At 38.7% G+C, this 24,758-nt stretch overlaps 1 protein-coding gene across 1 annotated transcript in view; it reads left to right on the forward strand.

The window, feature by feature from the left end:
* The window catches only part of pard3aa (par-3 family cell polarity regulator alpha, a), a 782,893-nt gene that overhangs the window by 446,387 nt on the left and 311,748 nt on the right, over nt 1-24,758 (forward strand). Inside the window, exons 6-8 of the mRNA XM_048606721.1 lie at nt 14,320-14,411; nt 15,404-15,487; nt 24,115-24,240. Of these exons, the coding sequence (XP_048462678.1) occupies nt 14,320-14,411; nt 15,404-15,487; nt 24,115-24,240 (302 nt within the window). The remainder of the gene's footprint in view (nt 1-14,319; nt 14,412-15,403; nt 15,488-24,114; nt 24,241-24,758) is intronic.

Consider the following 24,758-nt stretch of genomic DNA (forward strand, 5'->3'; position numbering starts at 1 on the left):
GGCCCGAAACGTCAGCCTTCCTGCTCCTCTGATGCTGCTTGGCCTGCTGTGTTCATCCAGCTCTGCACCTTGTTATCTCAGATTCTCCAGCATCTGCAGTTCCTGTTATCTCTGAAGTTGAAAGGAGGGTCGCTTTTCAGAATGGAGGCCTGTGATCAGTGGTGTGCCATAAGGATTGGTGTTGGGTCTACTGCTTTTCATCATTTATATAAATGATTTGGATGTGAACATAGAAGGTATATTTAGTAATTTTGCAGATGGCACCAAAATTGGAGGTGCAATGAACAGTGAAGAGGATTACCTCAAAATACAACAGGATCTTGATCAGATGGGCCAATGGGCCGAGGAGTGACAGAAGGAGTTTAATTTAGATAAATGTGAGGTGCTGCATTTTGGAAAGGCAAATCAGGGCAGGACTTTATAGTCTTAATAGTAAGGTCCTGGAGAGTGTTGCTGAACAGCAGGACCTTGGAGTGCAGGTTTGTAGTTCCTTAAAAGGTAGATAGGATAGTGAAGAAGGTGTTTGGTATGCTTGCCTTTTTTGGACAGTGCATTGAGTATAGGAGTTGGGAGGTCATGTTGCGACTGTACACGACATTGGTTTTGGCTACTTTTGGAGCATTGTGTGCAATTCTGGTTACCCTGCAATGGGAAGGATGTTGTGAAACTTGAAAAGGTTCAGAAAAGATTTACAAGGATGTTGCCAGGGTTGGAGGGTTTGAACTATAGGGAGAGGCTAAATATGCTGGGGCTGTTTTCCCTGGAGCATTGAAGGCTGAGGGGTGATTTTAGAGGTTTATAAAATCATGGGTATGGATAGGGTAAATAGACACAGTCTTTTCCCCAGGGTGGGGGAGTCCAAAACTAGAGGACATAAGTTAAGGTGAGAGGGGAAAGATTTAGAAGGGTCATAAGGGGCAACTTTTTCACGCAGAGTGTGGTGAGTGCTTGGAATGAGCTGCCAAAAGAATTGGTAGAGCTGGTGCAATTACAACATTTAAGAGGCATCTGGAAGGGTATATGAATAGGAAGGGTTTATAGGGATATGGGCTAAATACTGGCAAATGGGACTAGATTTATCTAGGATATCTGGTTGGCATGAACGAGTTGGACCAACGGTCTGTTTCTGAGAGGCACAGCAAAGACTCTGAGGTGTGTGAGACTTGTGCTGCCAGGGGAGTGGTAGAAGCAGATGTAATAGCAAAGTTTAAGAGGCATTTAGACAGATATATAAACATGCAGGGAATTGAGGAGAGTGGACCATGTGCAGGCAGATGGGATTAGTATAGAAAAGCACCATAGTCAACACAGACCTGGTGGGCTGAAGGGCCTGTTTCTATGCTGTACTTTTTAATGTTCCATATTTTGGGGCACTGAACTCTTCACCTCCAGTGACTTTTCTGCACGTTTAAATTTTTTAAAAAAGTGACATTTTTTTCCTGAAAGTCAGTTTTAATTCCCCAGCAACAGCAGCAGTGAAGATCTTCTCTCGATAAGATTCCCAGATTCTGATTGTTGATATACTTGTTCGCTTTTTGTTCATCAAGAACTTGTTCATCAATAACTTTTCCATCAGAAGGGTCAAGATGGAGAAAATAATCAGTGGATGATAATTCAATAGCTGAAAAAGAACAAATTCAAAAATTCTTAATACGTAGTGGTGCTCCCTATTTGTTCAATTTACTTTTATTCAATAAAAACCAAAAGAACTGCAAATGCTGTAAATCTGAAACAAAAATAGAGATTGCTGGAAAAGCTCTGAGTTCTGAGGAAAAGTCATTCGAACCGAAACATTAATTCTGATCTCTCTACACAGATGCTGCCAGGCTTGCTGAGCTTTTCCAGCAATTTCTCTTTTTTTGTTACTTTTATTCAATGTGTTTCTTTACGTGACACGGTGGATCTTGGTTAGCACTGCTGCCTCACAGTGACAGAGACCTGGGTTCAGTTCCACCCTTGGCAACTGTCTGCGTGGAGTTTGCGCGTTCTCCCTGTGTCTGCATGGGTTTCCTCCGGGTGCTCCAGTTTCCTCCCACAGTCTAAACATGTGCAGGCTAGGTGGATTAGCCATGGGAGCTGCAGGGTTACAGGGATAAGGTAGAGGTGTGGGTCTGGGCGGGATGCTTTTCGGAAGGTCCGTGTGGAGTTGATGGGCCGAATGGCCTGCTTCCTGCAATGTGGGGATTTTACGAAATTTCTATGAAATGTGAGATTTCATGGTAGATGCTGCTGAGTAAGGATTCAATTATTTGTACCCAGAACCAAGCATCGCTTTTCTTTGGCCATCTTAAGATCTCCGATGGAAGCGCTACCAAATTACTGTGTATAATTTGAAATCATTTGATGAAAGCGTTTGAGTAAATGGGCTAAAGTTTAAAATTGCCACTGATGCATTGTGCAGGTTTGTATTTGGCTTGTGTGTGCAGGTCTGTAATACCAATGTGGCATTTATCAAAGCAGGCTTGCTGCCCAGTGAGGAGAACAATGCTGGGTCACTTCCCTGTGTGGTGCTATTTTCAGATTTGTTTATGTTAGTTATTAGCTTCGCTAAGATGCTGATTTATACTCCATTGTTTTGTGCTGCCCATTGAATGAAAGAATGAATGGGGAGACTAGCGCATTTCAAGTGGAAACCCTATTGTCTCACAGCCAAAGCTTGAAATTGCTTCCTTGAAGCATAGGCTTTATTATTTTCAGAAACATGAATACTTCATCTTTATGCTGGGAGATTCCTGGCACTGTGGTACCCTTTACCCTTTTTATCTGTGAAATGCTGTATTCTATTATCAGGTGCAATTCTTTCAATGCTTTCATACAGTCCAACAGAATCATCAGAAAAGTGGTATGTGGCTTAACAGGGCTGCTTCAACACTTCATCATGAATATGTTTGGAAATCATTGGGATGCAGTTGCTAATTTATTTTAGTAATACTAATTACCTCCACAGTCTGTTGACTAGAAATTGGGAAGCATGTCCTGAAAAAACACAACTCTGTGCGATAGGCAACAGACTTCTAGCCACTACGGACCACTCTCTCTGTCCTTTGTAATCAGATTTATTGTCTTCTCAAATTCCGTTCCCTTTATTTGTCTCAAGTGGTCCGCCGTGTGATACCTTGTCAAAGCCTTTCCTAAAATCCATTTATGCCACATTCATTGAATTATTCTGATCCTCCATATCTTTTAACTCGTCAAAAAACTCTTGTTAGGAGTTTCCTTCTGAGGTTACTTTTTCTCTTCTCAACAAATGTAATAATTTTATCTTTAATCTTAATATTTTCCCCACTGCAGGCATACTAAACTTTGTAATTCGAGGCTGGTTAATTCAAAGTTTCGTATTGTACGTGTATAAAACTAGGCCCCTCCAGTATGCCATATATTCACTGAGTAGAATCTTGAAAAACAATTTCTACAGTTTATTATTTCTTCCAAAATCTCCCTCAGGATCTCATGTATCCCAACATTGTTTTTCTTCCTATCTTTTCCATTTCTTTGTAATAGTTGTGTTCTCACTTATAACCTGTTCAGTTTTGCCTCATCCCTAATATCCACTTTTGTCAACACCAATGTAAAATATTTAATAGGAGTCCTCACGAATTCCTGCTCATCTCCTTCTAACTAATGTTCCTTTCTACCCCACATTTAACAACACTGTTTCGACTGCTAACAGTTCTCATCGCAACCTTTACTTTCCTTAATATTTTTTCCTTTATATTCTACCAAGCTCTCTCATTTTTGTCAATGTTTTCCAACTTTACTTTTTAACTGAATAATCATTTGCTATAATTAAAGAATGTTTGTTACTGTGAGAAAAGTAAGTACCTTCAAATATTTCACTTTTTTAATTTATCTTTTGGAGACTATGTATTCCAGTCTATGTATGCCAACAGCACACTGTTCTGATGACAGGTTTTTCTTTAATTTCCTTCTAGTAATTGCTCATTCATTGGCTTTTTTTTTGAGGGGTTACCAGCAAGTTAGCACTTCACAATTCCCAGCCATTGATCTTCTGTTGTAGCCATAACATTTGTACGGCTGGTTCAGCTAAGCTTCTTGTCAATTTAATTCATTAAATGTTGGTATTGCAGGAAATCAGTAATATTAATGCTGTTCAACATCAAAGGGAGAATTCTGTCTTGTTAAAGGTGAGTTGTTGCCTGGCATCTGTGTGGCAAGATGATAGCCTGTTAAAGTCTGAATGTTGTGCATGTGGTAATGCATGTGAGAACGGGATAATTGTGTCTGAGCAGTTGCAAATGGTGCTGCAAGGAAAATCTAGACCATAGTATCAGTAATTTAAACACCCACTTCCATTGTTCAAACTCATAACCTGTACTGTGAATCTAGTTGCCTTGTCTTCATGTGAGCAATTCTTTAAATTACGGCAGGGGTTGAGTAGGTAACGTGAAATGTGTGCCTCAGATTCATTTTATGACTGCCTCTGGGAAAGAAGCAGAACAGAAGAAAATATATTCCATCTTAAATCTTTCTTCTCTATGGCTTCTACATAATTGTCAGTTCTTCAAAAGTTTTTCACTGGTTATGTACATTAATGAAACGCTTGGTATTCAATTTCTCATTATTTATTCTGAGTGTTTTCTGGTCTGCAGTTTATTGCACTACTTCGGTCCTGTTTCTTAGGCTGCACTTTCTCAAGGAAGAAATAGATTAACAAGACCAGTTTTACTGTATGGAAATAAATTTCCTGTTGTCTGAGCCGTGGTATGGGCATGATATTGCTGAGCAGTAATCTTCCAGCACCTGAGAAAATAATACAGACTAAAAATGGCAGTAAATGAAAATAGTTTTAAAGTTTTCCAACTTTACTTTGTTGCAACATTTTTACTGAATAATCATTTGCTATAATTAAAGAATGTTTTTTACTGTGAGAAAAGTAAGTGCCTTCAAATATTTCACTCTTTTTTTTTAAATTTATCTTTTGGAGTCTATATATTCCAGTTCATTAGCTTTTATGTTTTGATTTAGCTGGTATTGCAAAACTTGCATAGCCAGTAAACATCATAGCCATCAGTAAATGCTATCATTTATAACTAATTGCTTTTTGGATCCTTAACATTCCAGTTCATCACAAAAAACTGACGTTTATAGTTTAAGATATGGAGGTATTTTCAGAGTTTTAGCCGCTATTAACCTCTCATTAAATGCTTGGAGGACAGTGACATGGTACGTGGAAATATATTGGTAGCAAGACAAAACATTTTGTATCTCTTCATCATCAGTGATTTTTTTTTTGAGTAGTAGATGACTTTAAACGATATGAACCACAGCCTAAATACTGGCAATATAGTTATTCCATTAACTTCATTATCTCTACATCTGCTGTGAAGGTTTATGCTCGTCTGAGAACCAGAGGGGAGATAAAGTTCTTTTATGCAGAGTTATGCCTTTGAATGTACTGCCTGAAAGGATGGTGGTAACAGACTCCAGAGCAATTTGAAAAAGGGAACTGGATATATACTTAAAGAGAAATGCATTGCATGGCAATGGGAAAGAGCAGTGGTATGGGACTAATTGGACAGCTCTTTCAAAGAATTAGTACATGCATGATTGTCCAAAACACTTTCTGCTGCACCATACATGTCTACGATTCTTTGACATTCAGCCATGGTTAAAGCAGCATTTGCTTGTTTCAAAAGTTTTTATACTGAACAAGACCTGAGCTCATGGTGCTAGTTCCTGCAAACATCAATGCTGTCAAAGATCTGCAAGAAATTAGTGTGAAAGCTACTCTACTTCTGTTGTTTAAGGTAGAGCTGGTGGCACAGCATTGTAGCTGAGGGTGCAGTGTGTCCTCACTAAAGGTGTGGTTGCATTGCTGAAAAGTTTGAATTTAACTGAAGTGATTTCAACTGAAGCATGGTTCCCTATCAGAATTGATATTAAAGGGCAAGTTAGGTTACCAAAGACAAGTTGTGCCTGGAAAAGCCAACATAAAAGTTGAAATACCATGCCATATGTTTGCAGCTGAAATAATTTGCAAAACAAAACAATGAACAAAGAATGTGCCTCCTGAGGGATTCCAATTTGCCTACTGGAGCCCAAGCTCCGTAAATGCCTCAAAATGCTAAAAAAATTAAAATTAAAATTAAAAATTGCTCTTCTCCAGAAAATTTAGTTTTAAATTGGTTAAAGCTTCAAGGATTACAGTGACTAATTAGTAACAGATCATTTCAGTTGGTTTGCAATCTTGAGCCAAGTTGGAAACAGTTTCTCCAAAACCAGTTCTGAGAGACCAAATGCCTGTCCACACTATACAAGGCATAAGTCAGAAATGTGATAGAATACTCCCCACTTGCCTGGATGGTGCAGCCCTAACAACACCTCAAGCAGTTTGGAACCATCCAAAACAATGCAGCTCACTTGATTCGCACTGCATCCACAAATATCCAGTCCCTCCATCACCAACACTCAGTAGCCGCAGTGTGTACTGCCTACGAGATGCGCTGCAGAAATTCGCCAAAGATCCCTAGATAGCACCTTCCAAACACATGACCACTTCCATGTCGAAGGACGCAGGCAGCAGATACAAGGGAACGTCATCACCTGCAAGTTCCCTTCCAATACACTGGCCAGCTTTACTTGGGAATATATGGCCATTCCTTTGCTGTTGCCGGCAACTGAGAGTGGACAATAAGTGCTGGCTCAGCTGCGGGAGCCCACATCCAATGAGTGAATGAAAAAGACATAAAACTGTCAGAAAGATATAACAAATGAGATTTTAACTTGCTAATGTTGAAGGTCTGGCAAATAAGTATAGCTGCAAGACAAAAATCATAAAGTTCAGTCCAATATTGATTGATTTTTTTCTTTGCAAGAAAGTCACTGTTTCCTAATGCAATCTGCAATGGGATAAAAATGGGCCAATTAATATTGTGTGGTGTGATGACATTCCAAGTACTTTGTAAACACTGAGTGCTAGTTTGGAGGCAGTTCGTTGCGTGACCATTCATAGAATCCCGACAGTGTGAAAGCAGGCCATTCGGACAATTGAGTCTTCCCCGACTCTCCAAAGAGCATCCCACTACCCTGTCCCTGTAATCCTGCATTCCCCAAGGCTGATCCATCTAGCCTTCACATCCCTGAACACCGTGGGGAATTTAGCATGGCCATTCCACCTAACCTGCACATCTTTGGACTGTATGAGGAAACTGGATTTCCTGGAGGAAACCCACGCAGAGAAAGTTCAAACTTCACACAGACAGTCACCTGAAGATAGAAACGAACCCAAGTCCCTAGCCCTGTAAGGCGGCTGTGCTAACCACTGAGTGACTGGGCTGATAATTACCTAAATTGACACTTGAGTATTGTGTACAGAGAGTGCTACATCATTGCAGTATCTGTCTTTCGATGAAATTTCATATCAAATCTTGGTATTCCTCCTGAGGTGATGAAAAAAAACTATCAAAATCTGGCCAATGTTCCACCTTCACCCAACACCACCAAAAGTTATTAATTTGACCAGTCTACTCCATTGCTGTACTTCTCACCTTGTGTAAAACTGATTAGAATAGTTATCTACATAATTATAGCATACTTTTCAATGCATCGGAAAAGTAATTTGTTGGTTATAAAATGATTTTGGAAGGTGCTTAAAAATGCAAGGTCTTTATCACTTTATTCGCTATGTGCTATGTTTCTCTTGATCTACCTTTACCTTTGTGTTGTTCTAACTGTTCTAACTCTTGCGCATCTCATACACTTTTCTCCACTTTTGGTCACCTCTAAAATTCCTCCCTAAATCTAATTGCCACACCACCTCTCCTCACTTGACCTGGTTTAAAAGTTCTTTCTTTGCCTAAGATTTTGCTGATGCCTCCTTTATATGGCTGAGTGCCAAATTGTCTTCACTAAAGTGAAGTACTTTGGGATATTTTGTTTCTTCAGAGGAACAATTTAAATGCACGTTGTTGTTGTGATTGTGATTGTTTTTATCCAGTTTTAGATTAGAGTGATGGAGGGATGCATCAAGCAGCTTCATAGGGAAATGTGCTTACAAGTGGACGTTGATAAAAGTTCTGTGATGTTTTCCACAGTGGCTGTGTAGAGCCATATGAGACAGCAGTTGGTAAATTGTATCACTGGAGAATGCTGGCAAGCAGATGGCTCATGCTGTCCATTGACTGGAGATAAACAGCAACATCTGCTTCTGGAGGTTGGTTGCTGAGGTGTTACAGCCCCTGGAGATCTTGGCTGATTTGGAGCTAAAGTGAATATTAGCGCTGAGATAAAATGGACATGGATTTTTCATAATTGGATGGGGTGTTTGGATCAATGTAAACTTCCAATTCGGCACTTAGGAAATTCAGTATATCTAGTAAATTAGAACTTGTTGGAGAGTGGCTTTTCCTCCCAGCTAGAGCAGAGGGTAGTTTATTCAGCAATTAGCAACTTAAAAGCTTTGAGGGAACAGTTGTTAAACTGCCACAATGAGATGGACCTTGCCTGCAACAAAATTTAGTTTTGTTTTTATGTTGGTTATGTTCCTCTAGCAAATCTGAAAATAGTGAGGCATGCAGGAATTGGCTTTGACTTCGAAAGCAGTATTATACATGAAAAGTTGGGAACCCTGGGATCGTTTCCCTGCCAGCTCAGTAGGAGGCCACTTTCCCCGTAAGTGTTGGTGCCAATGCTAGTTCGATATCAAAGCTATCTTCTTTAATCAAATTTCTCTCCTTCCTATATCTCAAATGTGAACAGAATTTTTTTTTCCTGTTCTGTGCAAACTGGCAGTTCTCTTAGATTTAGCTAAAATTCAAATTTAAATTAACTGAATTCAGAAAATGAGTTACAGATTCTGCATACATTCTGTCTCTAATCAAATCTGATACATTTCCACTTTTTTGTTTTTGATGTATACATTTCTGTACTCCTCAATTTTGAGATGCAAATTAATGAATATGCAAATAAACATTTTCATTTTTGGGCGCATCATTGTATTGCTTTGGTTCAGAGTACTTTCTCTGTTCCGATATCATGCATAACGCCTCGGCAAACGCCCACTAACAAACAGTTTGAAATTTAGTGGATCTTGAGTGAGACTGCAATTTAGTGCCTAACAGTGCTGGATTATGGGAAGACTTCATGTTATGAAACCACTTGGAATTGCTTGGAGATCACTGTCGTGTCACTCTGGGCTGTATTTGAATGACAACCCTACTACTGACCCCATCTTATTTGAAATGTGGATTGCTTTGACAGTATTCCCTGACTGAGCTAATTTATTCATCAACCTCTTTATATTTGTTGCAGACTTGCCTTTAAAGCAACGATGAGGTCACAAGGGTGCTACAAGACTGCACCTGGAAGGTGGTCTCTCAGCTCCTGGTGTACATTTTGGTTGTACTGTTATACAGGGTTCATGTGAGTCATGTTTTGAAGTACCTAGGGATGAATGATTTCAGATTGTTTCAATGTTAGGACAGTTCTTTTAACCCTGACCTCTTAACCACCCAGATATTCATCATGCCACGTTTGATGTCCGTGCTGTCTGTTACGCAGGCCCTAAATTTTGAAATTCATTTTTTAAATTTTTCTACTTCCCCTTCTCTGAGCCTTTGGTCACCATGTCAGTGTTTCAAATTTGGTTTAATAATAGTTCTGTGAATCATTATTAAACATTTCACTATGTTGAAAGGACATCATAAATGTGAGCTGTAGTTGTATGATGGACATTCCTTCCTATGTTCTGTGTACTTACAGTGATCAGGTGTGTAGATGCAAATAGTGTATTTGATGTGGTTTATATGACTTTATCAAAGCCTTTGGTAAAGTCCCACATAGGACCTTGATAAAGAAGAGAAGAGCACATGGATCCAGACTAATTTGGCAAGTGGGATCCAAAATTGGCTGAGCGCTAGGAGACGGAGGATGTTGGTCGAAGTTTGTTTGCATAACTGGAAGCCACTGTATTGGCGTGTCACAGGGATCAGTACTGGGTCCATTATTGTTCATGATTTCTCCAAGCGAATATGTCAGGGGCAGGGGGAAATGACAAGAAAGTTTGTGGATGACATGAAGATTGGATGGTTAATAATGAGGAAGAAGTTCTCCACTTACAGAAGCATATCGATGAATTGATTAGATAGGCGGATCAGTGACAGATAAAATTTAACTCCAAGAAGTGTTGCACTGTAAAAGAAGTGACAAGACGAGAGTACTCAATGACTGGCAAGACACTAAGAAGCTAAGGGGATCTTGGAGTGCTTGACCACAGATCCCTGAAGATGGCAGGACAGGATAGTTATGAAAGTATAGAGGACAGTTGCCTTCATCAGTCATGGCATAAGATAATACAAGCAGGGAGGACATGTAGGTGCTGTACAAAACTTTGGAGAACTGTGTGCAGTTGAGGTCGCCTCACTGTAGGAAGTGTGTGATTGCTGTGGAGGATGTGCAGAAGAGATTCACCAGGATGTTGCCAGCTGTGGAGCATTTTAGCTACAAAGATGGGCTGGATAAGCTCAGCTGTTTTTGTTCAAGTAGAGAAGGCTGGAGGGATCTGATTAAGGTGAAGACAGGGTGCATAGAAAGCAGCTGTTTCCCTTCATTGAAGGGTCAATAACAAAGGGGCACATATTTAAGGTGAAAGGCAGCAAGTGTACAGGGGATTTGAGGAAATAATTTTTCACCCAGAGGGTGGTAGGGATCTGGAATGCACTGTGTTGGAGGGTGGTCAAGGTGGGAAGCCTCACAACCTTTAAAAAAAAAAGGATGAGCACTCAATGTTGTAACATTCAAGGCTGTGGGCCTGGTGTGGGAAAGCGTGGGATTAATTTTGATTTACAGTAGCTTTATGTCAATGGATATTTAATGGACTGAAGGACCTCTTCTGTATTCTATGACTCTCGAGGAAAAAAAAAACAAACATGCTAGAAGTGGGATGCATTGTAAATATGTAATCAGATGTGCACTAAACTGCCCATTCTGGGTAGAGGGCAGTATTCATTAAAGTACAGGTTGCAGCGTAACTTCGGTACGCAGGTTGTATTGTGCAAATTTGGCATCCCAAATATATTGCTATCCTTTTGGCTCAGTTATCTTCAAGTGAAGATTCCAAATACAATTCAGTGCTGCTTCTCAGGGACAGGTAGGAATCGGCAACAATTGCTCTTTTGCCAGTGGTACCCATGTATATTGGAAGAATTCTAAAAAGTCTGTTGTAAGTCAAGTGGATCTTATGCACAGAAAAATAATGCGTACTTTTAAAATGGCTTTTATAAATCTGTATAGCATTTTAACCACATCCTTAAAGTTTCTTTTTACAGCTATAGTTAAGGCTGAATTTATAAAATACTGTACACAGTAAATTTCTAAATATTCTCTATTATTTGTAATTGGAAAGAGGTGTCATTTGCAACAGTGAACTAAACAGGATGTTGGTTCTTTTAGCTAAAGAGAAAAAATACTTGCATTTGTATAGTGATTTTTCTTGCTCACTGAGCATTTTGAAGGGCTTTGCTGTGGCTTTGCTGCTACTCTCTTCAAAGTATAAAGTAAAGGTAAAGTTGCCATAGTCCTACCAGACTATACAGCTGCTGTCTAATTAGAGAGCAACAACTGGTGATGGTTTAACCTGAGGGTCACCTCACCTCGGGCAAGGGAAGAGGTTGAGAAGGAGAGTTATTCATGGTAACCGTTTCAGGTGTGGGAATTGAATCCACAATGTTGGCATTGCAGGCCCACCATCCAGTCAACTGAGCTATCTGACCAGCTTTTTTGCAGTATAGTCACGGATGAAATGTAAGAAGTGCAACAACAGTTTGGGTGCAGCAAATTTTGCAATCTTCAATGTGAAAACAGCTACTTATTTTTGTGATCTTGGTCTAGGGATAAATATTGGCATGTGGATAACTTTGCTGCAGTTATTTAAAATTACACCAAGGAATCTTTTACATCCACACGAGCAGACGAGTGTCCTTTTCATTTTAATACCTGATCCCAAAGACAACACCTCCGACTGTGGAATATTCTTTCAGTATTGCATTCAGGTGACAACCTTGATTGATTTAATTGCGCTCAAGCCTGGAGTTGGTTTTCAATGCAAAACTTTGAAGATAAAGGAAGATTTTTTTTTGAAATGATCAGTGTTAAAGTTCAAGCTTTCCAGTGTGGTCAGTTTTCTATGTGTGATAAATAGTGATATGTCTTCTTGGGAACCTCAGATGAAGTTTCAATCCATTTTACTACTAACCTTTATGACAACCTGTGAAATATTGCGAGCAGCATAGTTTGTGTCAGAGCATAAATATTTAAGTATCACAGCAACCACGTTATTAAAGCATGTCTGGCATGAATGACTGACTTGCTGGTGGGCAGCAGACATTGAGTGAAAACATTTTGTTTAAAAGGCTGACTTTTTTTTAAAAACTGTGTGTCCGATCAAATGCAGTGATTACATTTGTAATACTTGCATGAAAAGCCTGGATAACGTTCACATCACTGTTTTATTTGTACCATTTTAATTGAAATTTACGTTTGTATACCTTAAAAGATGCTGCTTGATCTCTAACAATTCCAATTAGCTTGATTCTTTATGCTTCACAATTGGAATAGAAATGAATGCTGATATTCATGAAAGAAAATGTCGTTACCCTGAAATAATTTTGCTTTTGTTTTTGCTTTTTCGATTCACTGTCCTGATATAAAATACTGAAGGAACATAGTAACTATGTGGCTCGTGGCCAGTGTGCAGACGTATAGTCAAGGTTTTGTGCTTAAAGGATCTCCGAGGACATTTCCTTTCGAATTTACAGCCAGCTTATGCTTATCTGTAATATCCTCTTGATTATTAAATACATTACCTGTTGATGTGTGCCAAGCTCACAGCTCTTCAACTTTTTGTTGTTGTGCTAAATGATGCCTTAACCCTTGGGTAACACTGAATTTTAAACTCTGCTGAACTGCCCTAAAATTTGCAGAAAAATATTGCATTTCAGTTTTTGAAAAATAAATTTTTGAAAAATATCCTGTATTGCACAAATTTAGAGGACAGAATAATTCCTGTGAAATACAACACCAGAATGCAAGTGTGAACTGTTAAAACTGCATAAAAAATGTTGTGATCTTCCATTCTTCTTGTCACCCAGGTGCTATTCACCAGCCCTTGGAAGTTTCCTTCAGCTGCAGAAGGTCCTAGGCTTGAGTGCTCTCTGCAACTACTCAATAGTCAGCTGACTGTTGACACACTTTCACAGTGTGGTTGCTGGTTTTCTAGCGATTGCCCCCAGATAAAGACTGTGACCGTAGCCTGGAAGTGTTGCATCTGAACAATAGAGTTACAAGTACTATAAACTTAGCTTGATCTAAAACCTTTGTGTGTTTCATTACTTTAATTTCAGTAATCTGAGCAATCTATATTGCCTTTAATCTCCAAAACGGGATCTTGTCAGGTCTATTTGTTATCCATCAGTCCTCCATAATTCTTCAAACTTAGTCACAGATTTATATAGAAATGGAAACACAGCCGAAACAATCTATACTAGCATACTCTAATCTGAACTGTTTTTTCAGAGTTTACAAACAAAGTCAGTGAAGAACAGAAGCGTTAGCTTGGTGAAAGAATTAATAGTAGAGAATTATAAAATTTCCTTTCTTTTAAGAGACAGTTCATAAAAATGTTGTTCACTTTCTCAGACTGTTCAGTTATTTTATGATAAAATTTGGTAGAATTATTCCAGTTTGTCTTGAATTGTTCATCTCAAGATGTTCATAGTGATATACCAGTGTTACTGAGGGAATCTAGTTCATTGAAGCAATCTTATTTCCTTATTTAAATGTCTACCCAGAGACTCATGTTGCTGTTTTTAAAGTTGTACTGAAAAAGCAGCTGTGGACAAGAAAATGAAAGGGGGGTGGTTATGAGTACAATGATCTTTTGTATTGAACTTAGTAGTTAGATACTAGCAAGAAGGCATCATGGAATCTAGTCAGAACCTTAATTATTTCAGCATAACGATTGTACTGAAATTCTGATTTAAAAAAAATGTTAAGTTTCCTGGTTCTAATACGGTAGTGTCTTCCTGCACATGACAAGATATTATCACTGATTTACCTAAATCATAAATAGAAATAATTATAGAAATCGAATTTTAAAATGAAAGAACAGAAAAATAGCACAGTTCTTAGTATTTCCACATCTGTGCTGATACTGTAAATTGTGTGTAATGTGGCGTTACATGGGAAGCAATGTGGCGATCCCTGGCATGCAATAAACACTGAAATATGTTACCTGAATATGGTGCGTGATATAGTTGTGATTAGAATTTTATTATGACTGGAATTTTTTTTGTTGTTGTACAGGAGGAAGATGGAACAGAAGAGGAGAGCAACAGGATCGAGCCAGTTGGACGTGCTGATTCTTGCCTTGAGCATGGACAGAATTTTTCGCTCGGGTACGCTTGTATTAGTAACATATTAATTATCACACGCTATCTTTTAGAAGTAGGCAGACCACAAAAGATCAGCTTGTAATGGTTATTGTGTTAAGAAGTGAAGTTTATTATTGGACAGTGGAACCCACTGAAGAGAAATGGCCAAGTTGGCAAGAAAATCATTCCCTTTTCTACAAAATCATACTTATTAAATACTGTTGGAAACAGCAGGGAAATAATTGGTGACTGAAGTATGAGTTCCTATTGGAATGACTGTTAATTGGTGGGTAGTATCTTTCAAAAGTGTACAATATATCGAGTATTGCTGAAATAAATCTTGAGGCCCAAAGGTTTTGCTTTAAAAAACAGAAGAGAGTCAGCAGGTCCATCAGCGTCATTAATTTTTCAGAAGGAGAACCTTCATCAGAATGATAATACTATACTCCTTCTCTGTTACTGAAGGCTTCACTGTGTTGCATTGAAACTTTATTAATAACTTCACCTTTACAGTCAGTGTCTTACTAATCAGACCACCAAACAATCAAAATCCTACATTACTCATTTGAAAACAGTGCAGATCAATTCAGGCCTGAGTTAACTTGTCAAATAAAAGTCTCTCATGCCTGAATTAATAGTAGGAACATATTAAAAGCTGACTCAGTGTTTGACATATTGGTACATCTACTTTGTATTTATCTATTAACAGATTTGTTCACTATTGATTAATTAACTGGTGATGCAATTTCTTTCTGATCAGTTTTAATACAGTAAGGAAATGCAATCACAAGGGATTGTCCGAGTAATTTGCATTAGGATAGTGCGAGCAAATAACATGAACCATAATTTCATCTTGGTTGTTTTATTAATTGACTGGCCTTTTCTCATGCTCCTAGACAAATGTTCAGGTATGCTGCGCACAATACTTGATGTTCTAGATATTATAAAATTTTGGTTTTTTTTTTGGGTGGTTTGCTTCATGTTTTTATGTTCCCCCATTTATCATTGTCTTTCAGTGATGTGCTGAAGCTGGTTGAAGTCTCCAATGATGGAGGGCCTTTGGGAATCCATGTAGTGCCTTTCAGTTCTACAGTTGGAAGGTAAAGCATTTTGTTCTGTATGTTTGATTTCTTTTTTTAAAACTTCATTTTATGTTTACTTAAATCCGCAGGGTGTAACAAATGGTGGATTCTCAAATGAAACATTTGTGAAGTTCGCTGCTCATATACCAGAAATTGTAATTTTCTTTGTGCAGTGTTTTAATAAAGTTAATGAACATTACATTTAGGGAACAATTGGTGTTTATCTATTTATTAGTTAAGGTTTGTATACAAATGACTGATTAGGATGTGAAACCAGCATAATGCAGCTTACACTGTTAGTAAGATGGTGCTTGATTTTTGAACAACGCATTTTTTAAAAAATAGGTGACAGCAGCTTTAGAATTTCTGCCTTCGTGAATTCACAATTTTATTCTTGCATATTCTTGCTTTGCTTGAGCATTTTAGGACATTTGCAGTTCTAACCAGGTTCCTGACGTGGAGGTGCCGTTTTGGACTTGGGTAGACAAGGTCAGAAATCACCGAACACGAGGTTATAGTCCAATAGGTTTATTTGAAAACACAAGCTTTCAGAGCTTTGCTCCTCCTTCAGGTATTAGCGAGAAAGGTAGCATCAGGCGCAGGATTTATAAGTCAAAGATCAAAGGGCCACACCACTGATGAGGATGAGATTAAACAAACCTAATATCTATGTCAGATTTACATATACATATTAATCAATTAAAACCTTCTAATGGATTAAAGATATAGCAGCATCTTAGGTTTGTTTAATACTTTCTCATCAGTGGTGTGACCCTTTGATCTTTTACTTATAAATCCTGTGCCTGATGCTACCTCTCTCACATACCTGAAAGAGGAGCGAAGCTCTGAAAGCTTGTATTTTCAAATAAACCTGTTGGACTGTAACCTGGTGTCCTGTGATTTCTGACCACATTCCTGACAGGCTGTCTCCAACAGAACTGACGTGAAAGCACAGACATCATAAAATGTTTCTCTCATCACAACTCCCGTGATTGATTTTAAACTGTTGTCTGTCTTATCTTTGTAATCAAAAGAGAATCATTGATTAAAGCAGATTTGATGTTGAATGATGCATTTGACAATATATGTCAAGATAAAACTATTAGGTTAGAAATATTACCAACACAACTTAAATAGGTGAAAATAATGTTAAAAGTGATTTGAAAGATTCCATGTTAAGATGGATGCAAGGTGCTGAAATCTATTAATGGAGCTTAATTGTGCCCAATGACATCTCCTGTTTCTCAACACATCTGGTGCCAGATCTTTTGTGAAGGAACATATTTGTTCAAGTCTTCTAGTTTCTGGATAGTTGAAGAATGGGAAATTGTTGAATGATGGGACTGCTCAGATTTCCCAATGCACTGACTACATGGTAATTTCCCAGAAAATGTAAACTTCAGGTGAGCAGTTAACTGCAGTCTGGAGCCTTCTGAAATAGTCTCCAAATTGAGTTAGAGACTTACGAGGTTCTACCTTAATCAACTCAGAAAATTTAGAGGGAATTTAAACCTGTTTTAATGCCTGCCGATATTGAGACTGCAACCCCATCGCACCATACCTAGAAATAGAGATCCCAATCCAAATGGGCCATTGTTAACTGGAATCTGTGTTTTCTGTGTTGGGACAGAGGAGAACTGAAGATATGCTGGGCCCAAGCTGAGGGATGTGAAGGGACAGAGATCAACATTTTGTGGTGTGCACCCAAGACCACTACCACAGCTCAAAGCTCATTTGAGGGGACAGTCATGGTTATCTGCTGAGCACAGCTTGGACACAGAAAAGCCCATGGACAGAAATTGGCAAAATGTGCTATTTTGGTGCATGGAGAAATATGTAAGCAACAGTCTTGGAAGAAGAAGCTCAGCAACTTTAATTAGCAGGAGTGCAGCTGGGACTAGGCCTGTGTAGAGTGGATGTAGTATTGCCTGGCCAATACGGTGAGCAGCAACCACAGGAGTGGAAGATTAATTTAGCAGTGGAGGAAAAAAGAAGCAAGACTGGATTTTGGGAGCAAATCTGAGAGATAGCTGGAAGAGTGTGCATTTTAGATTCGGCTTGTATCGATGACACTTGGGTGGAGTGAATTGGCAGTTGACTGGGGATCAAAGTAGGGAGGCTGAAATTCCTCATGAGAAAAACAGTAGTTTGAAGGACTTTGTGACTCAGTGGTCCCTGACATCTGGATTAGATGTGGACAAAATTAATCAGGTTTGTCGTGGCTGTGTCTGCTAATTGCCATTTTAAAAAATTTATTTGCAAGATGTGGACACCTCTGGCTGAGCAAGCATTTAGTGCCCATCCTCAGTTACCCTGGAGAAGTGGTGATGAGCAGCTTGTGATTTAGGTTCAATCATAATTTGACAGTTAAATCTTGTTACCTCCTGTTCATTTTGGATGTTCGAGTCTATCTTTGAGAATATTTAGTGTTTACTTGATTTCTGTGCAGTTAAAATTCTTGTTTGTTTAAAACTAAGGAATATTGTAGTCTTATTTCTTGAGCAAGTAACTATAACTTACAAATTTATCTAATTTAACGTAAAATTACTGGTCCCTAATGAGATTGTAATGACTAAAATTGCTATCCAAAAAACAGACCCTTGGATATTTCCCAAAACATAAAAAAATGTTGTTTAGAATACTATTCCCTGATTTATCATTTTTATCATATTTTCCTTTAACCTCAAGACAATATTCAACAGAAAAATCTCAATTTGAAATGGGTTATATTTTAAGAAAAGCTGTCAGGTAATAAACCTTGAAATACTATATATGACAGCAAGCAAATCTCATCTACTGTGCCAGGTTGACTTAGATGAAGTGGATTTGGTTGATGAGTTTTCCAATTTGTAAGAAATTGTCTTTGGTTGTTTCTTGGTGTGGCTGAGCAAAACTGGTCTCGCAAATATACATTTTTAGAGTATAAAAGTAGATGTCATTTGCATTCTAATGATCAGGACAGCTTAAAAATAAATCATTTCCGATTGTGCGCAGGAGTTTGAGTTGTATGTTTATTGCCCAAAACCAAAACTTTGTTTACAAGTGAAGGTTTGTGTGCACTTCTACAAAAGCCTGAGCTGACTAGAATACCAGTATTGAATATTCAAAACTGGTGGTGCCGCATCACTGCTCTTGCAACTTGGAAAGGTCACAAAAGTCATTTCACTGCATCTTCATCAACAGCTGACAAAATACAGCAAGCAACTTGCAGGGCTCGAGCAGACAGAATGTTAAGATCACCTAAAAAGCCATCTGTCTCTGTGAAATTGTGTTGCTGCATAAAATTAGATAAGAAAGTCGATAGATAGGTTTGCCCCTTATAAGCTCTTTGATAGTTACAGTGCAGCAAATAGTTTGCTGTTATTCTAAACTTGTGAAGATTAAAAGTTGTATGAATCTTTTGAAACACCAAAAATCTGCACCAAATGTCAATCCTGTTCAACAACAGAAACAGGGTGAATGAAAATGACCATTGCTACCAAATACTAATGACAGAATTATGTAATTGAACATATTTTCCCCTTATTTAGTATAACCTTGAAGATTTCAATAAATGTTGGCGATTTTCGATGTGGTGAGCAGAAGAGACAAGAGTACAGTGACCTCTGACTCAGTTCTGAGGAAGGGTCACCGGACCCGAAACGTTAACTCTGTTTTCTCCTTCACAGATGCTGCCAGACCTGCTGAGCTTTTCCAGCAACTTTGTTTTTGTTCCTGATTTACAGCATTCGCAGTTCTTTTGGTTTTTACTTTGCATCCAAGTGTTTGAATGCATTTTTGCTACGTTGTCAAGTGCTTATAGTTGTTCACACCAATCTAATTTTTTTCTGACTTTTCCATAATAAAAACTTATTCCTGCATCTTTAATGTAAAAATAAATGTCCAAAGTGCTTAAGGGGGGCATAAGGTGAAATAACTCCATAGGGGCCGGTAACTCGTCATCAAGTCACCCTTTACTTACATGCACATTGTACTTGATACAAATCCGGCTTCCTCAGAGCCAGCTCTCCAAGTGAGCAGAACCTCTGACACTCCTGTTTATATCTGTCAGCCAGGGCTCTCTGATTGGACCAGGCTAACAGCTCCAATCAGGGAACTCCTATTCTGTGAGATCTACCTGTCTGACCAGAGGTAAATTTCACTACATGATGAATGATGGCAGATTTCCTTCCCTGAAGAATATTTGTTGCTCCTGAGCCAAAAAAGAATAAATTCCCAGGAGTTTTCAAAAGGTTCGTTAAAGAGGTAGGTCTTTTTTTTAAAAAAGAGGATCTGAAAGGGTATGTAGCCCAAGAGTTGAGCTGTAGGGAGAGGCTGAATAGTCTGAGACATTTTTCCCTGGAGCGTTCCAGGGTGAGGGGGTGACTTTATTATAGAGGTTTATAAAAGCATTGCAGGGCATGGATAGGGAACAGTCAAGGTCTTTTTCCCCAGGCTCGGGGAGTTCAAAACTAGAGGGCATAGGTTTAAGGTGAGGGGGAAAATATTTAAAAGCGACCCAAGGGACAATTTTTCACGCAGAGGATGGTTTGTGTATGGAATGAACTGACAGAGGAAGTGGTGGAGGCTGGTGCAATTACAACATTTTAAAAGGCATCTGGATGGGTATATGAATAGGAAGAGTTTAGAGGGGTTTGGGCCAAATACTGGCAAATGGGACTAGATTAGTTTAGGATATCTGGTTGGCGTGGAAGAGTTAGACTGCATGGTCTATTTCTATGCTGTACATCCCAATGACTGTATGACTTTGAGGGCTTAGCTGTCAGTTTGACACATTAGAGACATGATGATAAGTTTTGAGCAAGTGAAAAGAGACAGGGCAGATAGAAGAACACAAGGGAATAGCTGTGATCAAGTGAAAAGCAGGAGAGGCTCAATACCAAAAGAGGTCATGATGGAAGGCCAAAGGGAGTAGTAATGGGACGAGTAAAAATTTTGACCATTTGTTCCTCTTTGTGTTCTTACTCAGTAAAACAGGCTTTCCTCATTTGTCTTTGCAACAGTGATTGCATTTAATTAGTTAATTAGTTGTGAAATCTTTAAAATTGCAAGCTGTGCATTGATTAGATTCATTTGTGTGCTGTGACAACGCAATTTTGTTAAAAAAAAATTGCTTCTGTTTTGATATTGCAAATTATTTACGTATGATCAGTAACTAAATTCATGCACATGTTTTCAGCAGACAAACTAAAGGCTTGCCGTTAGACATCATGGGCACTTTGCAACAATGGCTGTGACTCTGGGGTCAGGAGTAAAAAGGAATGACACTTTCCATTGATCTTGAGAAAGGCTGCCAACAATGTTTTTGTGCTGTCGAGCAGTCTTCTGATTTTGTAGTTATTTTGCATTTGTTGTCTTCTGCAGTGAGCTTGTGATGTTCAGGAACTGAGAAAGCAGCATGGAGGCTGATAAGACTGAAGAATTCACACAGAGTTTAAAGTAGGACATAAAGAAATCAGGAAATATCAGTCACATTGAAATTATTGCACAGAATGCAAACTTAAGATTGGAGCATACATGTGAGATTGAGGGAGAAATTTAAACAACAGAATGCAAACTATTTTTATATATTTTAAAATCTGCAGCATTTTAATTTTCCTCTACAGCAAAGAGTCTCTACCTTTTTGTAAAATTAATTTTCAAACCCAGAAGGAAGTCTGAAGTAATTGATTTAATGCACCAAAAAACTCAAGTTACTCTTGATTGAACAAAAGTTTGTAATTTGTCTTTAGAGTGAGAACAGTGGGTAATTAGTTGAAGTTACAGAAGGGGATGGTGTAGTACCATTAGTCCAGAGACCCAGGTAATGTTCTTGGTACTGGGGTTTGAATCCTGCTGTGGCAGATGAGATTTGAATTCAATAAAAATCTGAAATTAAGTGTCTAATGATGACCATGAAACTGTTGCCAGAGTATATTATTGCAGATGCTGGAATCTGTATTGAAAACTACAAATGCTGGAGATCATAGTGGGTCAGGCAACATCCATGGAGAGAGCGCAAGCTTATGACTCATTAGAACTGAAGTGAAACCATTGTTTGTTGTTGGAAAAACCCATCTGGTTCACTAATATCCTTTTAGGGAAGGAAATCTGCCATTCTTACTTGATCTGTTCTACATATGACTCCAGACCCACAGCAATATGGTTGTCTCCTGATTGCCCTGTGGGCAGGAAATGCTGGCCTAACCAGTGATGCCCACATCCTATAAATGAATGATAAAAGATCATACAAAATCAGTGATTTTGGTGTTGATTCTTGCCATGAGTACCTCACAACACCACACCTGATAAAGGGGCACATTATCTTTGACAGCAGATTCCAGATTTTCACTTTAAACTGCAGATACACTAATACCTGAACAAAAACAAAGCTGCTGGAAAAGCTCAGCAGGTCTAGCAGCAGCTGTGAAGGCAAAAACAGAGTTAACGTTTCGGGTCCGTTGACTCTTCCTCAGAACTGATGGTGGTTGGGAAAACGTCAGTTTGTATGCGGAAAAAAGTGAGGGAGATGGTGTAGGGAGTAAATGATAGGATAGAGCCCAAAGAGAGAGAAGAGCAGTTGGATAGACAAAAAGTTGCTAACGATCAGGCTGGGAGGGTGAATAGTTGTTAATGGGGACTATCAGTGACTATTAGTGACAGGGGGTGTGTGATGGCAGCTATGTGGTAACAAGGCTTGGAGTGTGGGCTAGGAGGCTGGGACATTGGTGAGTTTAGGCCCTAGTTCTGAGGAAGGGTCACCGGACCCGAAACAATAACTCTGTTTTTCCTTCACAGGTGCTGCCAGACCTGCTGAGCTTTTCCAGCAACTTTGTTTTTGTTCCTGATTATAGTGTATTCAGTTCTTTCGGTTTTTATTTGCTAATATCTGAGGTTGCTGTCAGATTGTTTTCAGTAATAAGTCAGGCAGTACAACCTCACCGTTACTGGACCATTGTTTTGTTGACTGAAGCTGGTTCACCCACTTATCTGCTGAATGTTTAGCTTTAGATGCACGTTGATTAGCACATGACAGTTCCGTTGATGGTCAAAAGGTGTTAAGGTTAATTAAAGTGGTAGTAACATTTACAAATTCTGCGTTGGGCCCATCTGTGATGAGCATCAAAAATATTAATCATGTCTCCATGATACTGTTATCCCGTTTATCTTGTGTCATATTTCATGAAGAGCACCCAGCGATATTTGACTTTGGAGGCAGTTAATTCATGTTTTTCTCACAGCTGTAAACCCCAGTTTAAAGCCACCAAATGCTTTGCAAAAATCCCACCATCAGGAGAAACCATTTGTGTGAATTTTAGAAGTGACTTTGTGATCACATTAATTATGTCTTAACAGTAAGTGATCTTTGATCCTCGTTTGCAAAAATTTTAGAAGCTGAACAACTATTATTTCCACCCACGTTTCCACCCTTTCATAATTTTTCTACTGTTACTCTTAATAAGACGGTTGAAATGATATTTGGCTATTCATGTAAAGTTGTCTTGCTTTCTTCCCATATTTTAGAAATAATCATCATCATTTTCCACCAGAGATGGGCGAAGTTAACTCTCCCGTAGAAGCAGAGATCTTACTGTTAAAATACCCCTTTAACTCAATAAGATCTTTACTTTGAACTTTGTGTTTGCTTTCCTCTGTGAATTTAAGGGAAGAAGTATTTTAAATGAATATGGCATAAATGGCTAACCTCAGTAAGAAAGAAGTAATAATGACAAGCTGTTATTGCACGAGAAGGAAGTTGATTTCTACGGTGTCTTATCCTAGCTTCAGAATGTCTTCCAAGTGCTTCACAACTGGGGAATTAATTTTAAAGTACAGTAGACCAGCAAATGAAATATATTTCTGTTCTGGTCTCTTGTTGATGCTAGCTGAGGAAGGAATGCAGTTCTGTATTCAAAAAAATGCATTTGAATCTTTTGTGCCCACCTGAATAAATAGGTAGGCCTTCAGTTAAATAATATCTGCTTTTAAAGGAAACACCAACAATGTAGCACGACATATCTAGTGGTTGTTGAGACTGTGTGCTCAAGGCCAGGAATATGATTTAAGTAATTAGCTGTGCTTTTTTAATCGTTTATGTGATCTTACATTCAGCATTCATTATCTATTCCTAATTGCCTTTGGTTGAGCAAGTATCCCTCACATAGGGAAAAGAAATGGAACTAATACTGCATATTTTAGATTTGATTTTTATATGATATGAAGGGTTTTTTTGTCACTTTGGAATGAACCCCAAAATTTCAAAAGAATTTTCAGAAGTCATAGAATTCCAATGTGCAGCCATCTCCACCTTGGAACACACAAAAGCATGTTAAAATAAGTTGTGTAACATCAGGTGCATTGCAGGCATAAATTTGATGTTGTAACTTTGAAATATTAGCATCTTATAACCACTTGAAAAATGTGGGTTTCTGTGGTAGTAGTTGCTGCAAATGTAATAATTCCAGTAGACATATCTTAAGGTGAGTGGTTTTGAGTCTCTCTGGAGCATGCAAATACATTTTTAAATCTGATGAGCTTGTCTGAAGGCAAGTGAAGTGCAAACATACTCACATTGCAATAAAAACTGGAGTGTATTTTGCATTCTGTTATGTTTTATGCACCTTGTTTAAAGTGTGAAGTAAAGAGATGTGATCATTCTCTTGTAGGACTCTGGGGTTACTGGTGAAACGTCTAGAGAAAGGCGGTAAAGCTGACCGGGAGAAACTGTTTGATGAGAACGATTGTATCGTCAAAATAAATGGTGGTGATTTGCGAAATACACGCTTTGAACAGTATGTACCTTGGCTGCACATTTAAGTTTAAATCCTGCTTTAAGCTATGTCCCTAGCTTCTGGATATTTCAGGAAATGTACAAGAAATGTATTGCAGAAAATACGGAGGCATGGGATTGAGGGTGATTTAGTGGTTTGGATCAGAAATTGGTTAGCTGTAAGAAGACAGAGGGTGGTGGTTGATGGGAAATGTTCATCCTGGTGTTCAGTTACCAGTGGTGTACCTCAAGGATCTGTTTTGGGGCCACTGCTGTTTGTTATTTTTATAAATGACCTGGATGAGGGCGTAGAAGGATGGGTTAGTAAATTTGCAGATGACACCAAAGTCGGTGGAGTTGTGGATAGTGCGGAAGGATGTTGCAGGTTACAGAGGGACATAGATAAGCTGCAGAGCTGGGCTGAGAGGTGGCAAATGGAGTTTAATGCGGAAAAGTGTGAGGTGATTCACTTTGGAAGGAGTAACAGGAATACAGAGTACTGGGCTAATGGTAAGATTCTTGGTAGTGTGGATGAGCAGA

Source organism: Rhincodon typus, chromosome 2 (genome assembly GCF_021869965.1).
Source record: "Rhincodon typus isolate 14 chromosome 2, sRhiTyp1.1, whole genome shotgun sequence".
In the NCBI taxonomy this organism is placed as follows: domain Eukaryota; kingdom Metazoa; phylum Chordata; class Chondrichthyes; order Orectolobiformes; family Rhincodontidae; genus Rhincodon; species Rhincodon typus.